The sequence below is a fragment of the Acanthisitta chloris genome, unplaced genomic scaffold (assembly GCF_000695815.1).
Source record: "Acanthisitta chloris isolate BGI_N310 unplaced genomic scaffold, ASM69581v1 scaffold42201, whole genome shotgun sequence".
Taxonomy (NCBI): Eukaryota; Metazoa; Chordata; class Aves; order Passeriformes; family Acanthisittidae; genus Acanthisitta; species Acanthisitta chloris.
The window spans coordinates 1-7706 of record NW_008656152.1 but is presented as its reverse complement, the minus strand read 5'-3'; the positions used below and the strand labels follow the sequence as shown (position 1 = coordinate 7706).

General features: G+C 55.8%; 1 protein-coding gene across 1 annotated transcript; it reads left to right on the top strand.

Moving 5' to 3' along the window:
• Nucleotides 1-709: 709 nt before the first annotated feature.
• On the top strand, nucleotides 710-7576 carry LOC103811223 (heat shock 70 kDa protein 12B-like; the record flags this gene model as incomplete). The annotated part of the gene is made up of 8 exons (XM_009084180.1): nucleotides 710-752; nucleotides 2002-2102; nucleotides 3393-3517; nucleotides 4243-4429; nucleotides 4865-4969; nucleotides 5679-5795; nucleotides 6891-7056; nucleotides 7490-7576. Coding segments are annotated over exons 1-8 (931 nt in total), but the record flags the coding sequence as incomplete, so codon positions are not given.
• Between the last annotated feature and the right edge of the window lie 130 nt (nucleotides 7577-7706).

Here is a 7706-nt window from a genome sequence, read left to right as displayed (position 1 = left end):
GATTTGGCTTGTAGCGAGGCCTCTCACTGATGAGCTCAGCCTTATTCCAAGCCTGTGGTTCCATGGGATCCATAGAATAAAGGCAACTTGAGGTGACAGGGTGCTTTCACCTCAGGCAGAGAGCCAGGATTTGGGATAATACCCCTGGAAGTAGCTCTGGAGCTGCTCAGGGCAGGGACACAGCCCCCAGGATGATCCAGGATCCTGTTGCCTCCACTGGGACCCATTGGATCCATTACTTCCCCTCCCCCTGGGCAGGGACAGCTTCCAACCAGGAAATCAGTTGGAATGTTTTCCAAACAAGCCCCAAAATAACCTCTTGCAGCCTAAAAATGTGCTGGGACAGCGTTTTTCCACACATCTGGATCTCACACATCTGTCTGACCCTGACCCCTGCTCCCTGCTGGGACAACCAGTGACACCAGTGCCAACTGAGACGGCCCCACACCCTCTCGTCCCCCACTGCCACCCAGTTTTGGGGTGTCCCCACTCAGCCTCGGATCTTGGAGGTCCTGGGGGGACAGGGTCACAGACATACCTGTCCCCAGTGGGTCCAAGGACACACAGGAACACCCCACACTGCCCTGAGGGGACACAGGGACACCCCACACTGCCCTGAGGGGACACAGGCACACCCCAAACTGCTGAGGGGACACAGACGACACTTGTTCCACTGTCCTTTCTCCTCTTCCAGGTGGGCCGTGAGGCCATGGCAATGCTCCTGGAGCCTGGAATGCAGAGCCTGCGGCTGGGTAAGGATGTTCCCGGCTGGAATGGCACTGGGTGGGGTGTTCCCTTGTCACCCCCAGATGTCTGTGGCACCTGGTGTCCCCCCAAAACCCATGTCGTTGTCCCTCCTCCCCTTCAATCCATCCCTTCACCCCCCATGCTGCTCCTGCCCTGGGATAATCAGGACCAGCTGTGGGAGGAAACCTGATCTGACCATCCCAACCCAGAGCAGGAATTACCCCCCTGAGGGTCCTCCCACCCCCCTTGGATCACAGGAATGATGTTTCATGACCATGACTCTCCAGAGCCCCTCGGGGCGTCATTGGTGTCCACCCCCCACCCCATCACGGGGCTCTGCCGCACGAGGAGGCACCAGAGAGATGTTCCTGTTTGTCTGGGATCAAATATTCATGGGATAGACATGGGATACAGGGAAAGGCACTTACAGAGCAGGTGTAAGGGACAGGAGACATGTCATGGAGATGGGAAGAGCCCCCCCCCAGCACGGCTCCTGGGGGGGGACATGGCAATCATGTCCCCAGCACTGTGCTGTGCTGGTGGCCTTGGATCTCTGGGCAAAGCAAGGATCAGCCTGGCCCCAGCTCCATGGATGATGCTGTTGGAGGGTCCTGGAGAACCCCCAGGTCAGGTCTTGAGCTACCAGGGGCATCCCAGTACATCCCAGCTCCCAGGAACCAGTGACACTGAGAGCTGAGGTGGATTTGCCTTGAACACAAAGGCAAAGGAGAGATGAGTTTTGAGCTTCCATGAGGAAAGACCAAGGGGATTCCTCTTCCCAAACCTTCTCCAGAGTCCAGCTGGGGATGGGTGTTGGTCATCCCTGATTTCATGTCCAGATCCCTGCAGGATCCTGGCTGGAGAGGCAATCCCAAAGCTCAGGTCTTGGGACAGATGGTCCCTCTGCTTCCCTGGTGTCCCCACCTAGACCTCACATCCCATTCCCACCCCATCCAGAGCCAGCTCAATCCCTGAGGAAAAACTGAGGAGGTTTCTCTGTTCCGAAACCTCTCCAGAGTCCAGCTTGGGGTGGATGTTGCTTATCCCTGATTCCATGTCCAGATCCCAGCAGGATCCTGTCTGGAGAGGAAATCCCATCCCATCCCACCACACCCCATTCCATCTCCATCCCATCATCCCATCCCTTCCCATCCCATCCCTTCCCACCCCTTCCCATCTCATCCCATCCCATCCCACCCCACTATATCCCATCCCATCATTCCACCCCATCCCAACTCACCTGTGTTCCCCCAGGTGCCAATGGAGAGGGATGTCCCACTCCATCCCCCCCTGGATCCCCAGGGACATCCCATGACAGCTGCAGCATTGCCCCCCTGACACCCTCTCAGTCACCGGTAAGTTGGAGCCCAGTAAGGGCACTGGGGGTCCCAGTAAGGCAGTTTTGGGGTTCCACTAAGGGCATTGTGGGGTCCCCAGTATGGCACCTGAAGAGTTCCCAGTAAGGCTATTGTGGGGTCCCATTAAAGTAGTCATGGGGCCTCCCATAGGGTTGCTGTGGGGACCCAGTAAGGTGATTGTAGGGTCCCAGTAAGACCACTTTGGGATCCCCAGTTAGGCAGTTATAGGGTCCCCAGTACAGCTGTTGTGCTGTCCCAGTAAGGCCGCTGTGGGGTCTGTTTCCCTGTCCTTGTCCTCCTGATCCTTCCCTGGTCACTGTTAACCTCCACATCCCCTCCCAGTCTGACCATTATCCCCACCAGTACCGCAGCATGGATCTATTCCTCTCGAGGGAATGGGATTTTCAGGATGAAGGGGCTTTTCCAGCCCAGGAATGACCCACAAGGCAAAGTCTAACTCCTCAAATCTCCTGCCCTTATCCTGCTCCTCCCTGGTGCCACCAGGGGTGGGAGGACACATTCCAGAGCTCTGGCACGTGCTATCCATGCACATTCCAGTGCCATCCCCTCATCCATGCTGATCCAAGGGTTTTTCCTGGTTACTTGTGTCTGCACTAATCAACTCTGGGGATTTTAGCTTCCTTGTGGTGGTGACATGGAGATGGAGCTGGTCACATCCTCATGGCTTCATCAGCATGGGGACAGCCAGGAGGGAAGGGACAGGGACACAGGCAAGGGAACAGGGAAGCATCAGCTGAGCAGGAAGGGTTTGGGTTGAGTGACATGTAAGGACACCTGGAACAAGGTTACCTAGACTGGGATTGGGCACAGGGAAGGGTTTGGGTTGGGTGATCCATGGAGACATCTGGGTCACCCATGGGGATGCCTGGAATAAGGTCACTTGGAGGAAGATGGGGAGTAAGGAAGGGTTTGGATTGGGTGACTCATGGGGACACCTGGGACAAGGTCACTTGGAGCAAGATAGGGAGCAGGGAAGGGTTTTGGGATAAGTGACCCGTGGGGACACCTGGGACAAGGTTCTCTGGACTGGGATTTGGCACAGGGAAGGGTTTGGGTTGGGTGACCCATGGGGACACCTGGAGCAAGGTCACCTGGACTAGGATTGGGCACAGGGAAAAGGAGGAGGAATTGTCCCATCAATCAGGCTTAATCCTGGAAAAATTAACTATTCCTGGAGCTATTCACCCAATTTCTGGAGGCAACCAGCTCTGTTCCAGCACTCTTCTGGGGGCAGACCCCATTCCTGAGGTTATCCTTGTTTTCCAGAGGAGTGAGGCACGTTCCCAGCAAACTCCTTCCTTCTCCGTAGTGGTGGCCATCGACTTTGGCACCACCTCCAGTGGCTATGCCTTCAGCTTCACCAGTGACCCAGAGGCCATCCACATGATGAGGTGGGTAGCTCCCAGAGGCTCCAGGGATGCTCCCAGGGCTGGAAAGGGACTTTTTGTCCCCAAAAATGTATGGAAGTGGGCTTGCTGGGGTAGGAAATGGAGAAACATCACAGGTGGGTGATGCTGCCTGGAGTGGTGGGTGGAAGGAGGTGTGAAATGAGGATGCCTCAAGGGATGGAACCTCTCTGCCATGGAGACAGGGTGGGAGAGCTAGGAATGTTCAGCCTGGAGAAGCTCCAGGGAAACCTTAGAGCCCCTTCCAGTGCCCAAAGGGCTCCAAGAGAGCTGGAGAGGGACTTGGGACAAGGGATAGAGGGATAGGACACAGGGAATGGCTTTCCACTGCTAGAGGGCAGGGATACATGGGATATTAGGAAGGAATTCCTCCCTGTGAGGGTGGTGAGGGGCTGGGATGGAATTCCCAGAGCAGCTGTAGCCGCTCCATCCCTGGCAGTGTTCCAGACCGGGTTGGATGGGGCTTGGAGCAATCTGTACTGGTGGACGGTGTCCCTGGGTGGCACTGGATGGATTTTATGGTCCCTCCCAACCCAAACCAGCCTGGAACGCCATGAAATTCCTCTCTCTGAGCAGGAAGAGAGACCTATTCACTCCCTTTTGTCCCTCTTGAAGCACCTTGAGGTGGTTCCCATGTAGACGTATTCACCCTTCCAGGACCTGTTCCCTGTCCTGGAGGCTCATGTGCTGCTTCCAACTCCTCTTTGCAGGAAATGGGAAGGAGGAGACCCAGGGGTGGCCAATCAGAAGACTCCCACCAGCCTCCTGCTGACTCCAGAGGGGACATTCCACAGCTTTGGATATACTGCCAGGGATTACTACCACGACCTGGACCCTGAGGAAGCCCGAGAATGGCTCTACTTTGAGAAGTTCAAGATGAAGATTCACAGCACCAGTGTAAGTCCTTCCTCCCACCCCACCATTCATAACACTCCTGGGGTGACCTTGGCCAGGCTGAGTGTTATAATGTTGAAAAAATCCATGGTTTAGCCCATTTCAGGGAGTGGATTTGTGGTTTCTCCCATTGGAAATGCTCTAAAGCAGGTGGAAGTGGCTGCAGGGTGGTGTTTCAGGTGTCCAAACTCCAACTGGTGTGGTTGGCACAGGGAGATGAGCACCTTCCTGAGGGTCACTGATGGGTCAAGGGCACTGAGGCAACAAGGTCAAGTGGAGTTCCTGAAGCAGGTTCAGAGTGCTGTGTCCAGTTCTGGGCTCCTCAGGGCATGAGGAACATTTGTCCCACTGTAGTCCCTTCCAACCTGACCCATTCTGTGACTCTGTGATCCAACCACCTCCCGGCAGCTTGTGTGTTACATTTGCTCTTCCCAACAGGATCTGACCATGAAGACTGAGTTGGAAGCTGTCAATGGGAAGAAGATGCCAGCGCTGGAGGTGTTTGCCCATGCCCTGCGATTCTTGAAGGAGCATGCAGTGCAGGTGGGACAGCTGACACCAGATGGCACTTTCACACCACCAGTGCCCTCTTCCTTCCCAAAGGGCTCCCAAGTCCCACCTGGTGTCCTTGCCACATGTTGCTTCCTCACCCTTCAGGTTCCACATCTCTGGGAGTGTTCCAGGCCAGGTTGGATGGGGCTTGGAGCCACCTGGGCTGGTGGAAGGTGTCCCTGGGTGGGACTGAGTGGGATTTAAGGTCCTTCCAACCCAACCCATTCCATGGTTCTGGGGCCCCTCTGCCATGGAACCAGGCTGGGAGAGCTGGGAATGTCCAGCCTGGAGAAGATAAGGTTCTAGGGAGATCTCAGAGCCCCTTTCAGTGCCTAAAGGGACTCCAAGAGAGCTGAAGAGGGCCCTGGGATAAGGGATGGAGGGACAGGACAAGGGAGAATGGCTTCACCCTGAAAAAGTGGAGATTTAGATGGATACTGGGAAGGAATTCCTGGCTGTGAGAGTGGTGAGGCACTGGCACAGGTTGCCCAGAGCAGCTGTGGCTGTTCCATCCCTGGAAGTGTTCCAGACCAGGTTGGATGGGGCTTGGAGCAACCTGTGCTAGTGGAAGGTGTCCCTGGGTGGGATTTAAGGTCTGTCCCAATCCAAACCGGTCTGGGATTCACTGAGAACCCTCCATGCTCCAGCTGTGGGTGTCACCTGCTGCTTGTTCCCTCACCTGCTGGTTGTCCCCTGACAGGAACTAAAGGACCAGTGCCCATCCCTGCCTGAGCGAGATGCCATCCGTTGGGTCCTCACCGTTCCTGCAATCTGGAAGCAACCAGCCAAGCAGTTCATGCGAGAAGCTGCCTACAAGGTGGGGAGACCCCTGGGTGTGCTGCTCAGGTGCTGACCATCACAGGGGTTGCAGGCATACCTCCTTCACCCCCAAACTGAATCCACACTGCTAGAGGACAGGGCTAGATAGGATACTGGAAAGGAATTCCTGGCTGTGAGGATGGTGAGGCACTGGCACAGGTTGCCCAGAGCAGCTGTGGCTGCTCCATCCCGGGCAGTGTTCCAGGTTGGATGGGGCTTGGAGCCACCTGGGCTGGTGGGAGGTATCCCTGACCATGGCAGGGCATGAAATGGGATGTAATTTAAGATCCATTCTAACCCATCCAAACCAAAAGTGATTGACTGGCTGGATAATTTGTTGAGTTGAGTGGTTTGGTGGGTGGGTGGGTGGTTGAAAGGTTGGTCAATGGGTTTGAGTGGGTGGTTGGGTTGTTGTTTGGATGATTCAGTGGGTGGTTGCATGATTGGTTGTTTGACTGGTTGGTTAAGTGATTGATTGGTTAGGTGAGTGGGTGGGTGAATAATTGTGTGATTGGGTGGTTGTTTGGTCATTTGAGTGGCTGGGTGATTGGTTAGGTCATTGTTTGTGTGGCTGGATGAGTGGTTTGATGGTTGGGTGGTTGATTTGGTCATTGGTTGGGTGTTTGGTTAGGTCATTGAGTGGGTGGGTTGTCAGCTGGGTTGTTGGATGAGTGGTTTGATGATCGGGTGAGTTGTTGGTTGGTTGGTTAGGTCATTGGATGGATGGCTGGGTGGTTGGATGAGCAATTTGATGGTTGGGTGGTTGGGTGGGTGGTTGGTTAGTTATGTCAGTGGGTGGTTGGTTAGGTCATTGGTTGTGTGGTTGAGTGGGTAGCTGGTTGGGTGGTTGGTTGGGTAGTTGGTTGTGTGGATGATTGGTTAGGTCATTGGTTGGTGGTTGGGTGGGTAGTTGGTTAGGTGGATGGCTGGTTGGATATTTGGTTATGTCACTGATTGATTGTTTGAGTGGATGGTTGTTTGAGTTGTTGGTTAGGTCATTGGTTGGGTGTGTTGCTGGTTGGGTGGAGCTGAGTGTGCCAGAAGGTGTCCCCTGGTCCCTGTCCCTTCCTGCCCTGACCAGTGTCCCCCTCAGGCCGGGCTGGTGTCCCCAGAGAACCCTGAGCAGCTGCTGATCGCGCTGGAGCCTGAAGCTGCTTCCATCTACTGCCGCAAACTGCGGCTCCACCAGGTGCTGGAGCTGAGCTGTCGCCCCCAGGGCCAGGATCACACCCAGCACATTGACTCCAGCTTCAGGCAGGGTGAGCAGCACTGGGACCACGGCTGGCAGGGAGAGGGCATGAAGCAGGGCATGGAGAAGGGGATGAAGGAGATGGAGAAGGAACTGGAGCGGAGGATGAAGGGGATAGAGCAGGCAGTCTAGCATTCCAGGTCTGGAAGTCCCCAGAGCCATGCCATCTCCAGAGACCACCATGGATGGGACCCTGGGGGATCCCAGGGAATAGGGGAGATTCCAGGGAATGGAAGGGATAAGGTATAAGTACCTCGCTTAAGTGAGGGAAATCCCAAGGAATGAGGCCAGGGGGAGAGAGAATCCCAGTAAATGGGAGGCATCAATGGGAAAAGGAGGATCCCAGGGAATAGTGGAGATCCCAGGGAATAGTGAGGATCCCAGGGAGTGAGGGAGATCCCAGGGATGCGCCTGGCCCTGCTCCAGCCCCTCTCTGTCCCCAGCCCGGGAGCAGCTCCGGCGATCCCGGCACAGCCGCACGTTCCTGGTGGAATCGGGAGTTGGAGAGCTTTGGTCAGAGCTGCAGGCAGGTATGAGGGGTGGGTGGAGCCCCCAAGCCCACCTGGAGAGGGCGACACACGTGGGGGTCCCCCCGGAGCTGCCTGGACCTCCTGGATCCCCCGGGGAGAGAGAATGGGAGAGCTGGATGTCCCTCCTGTG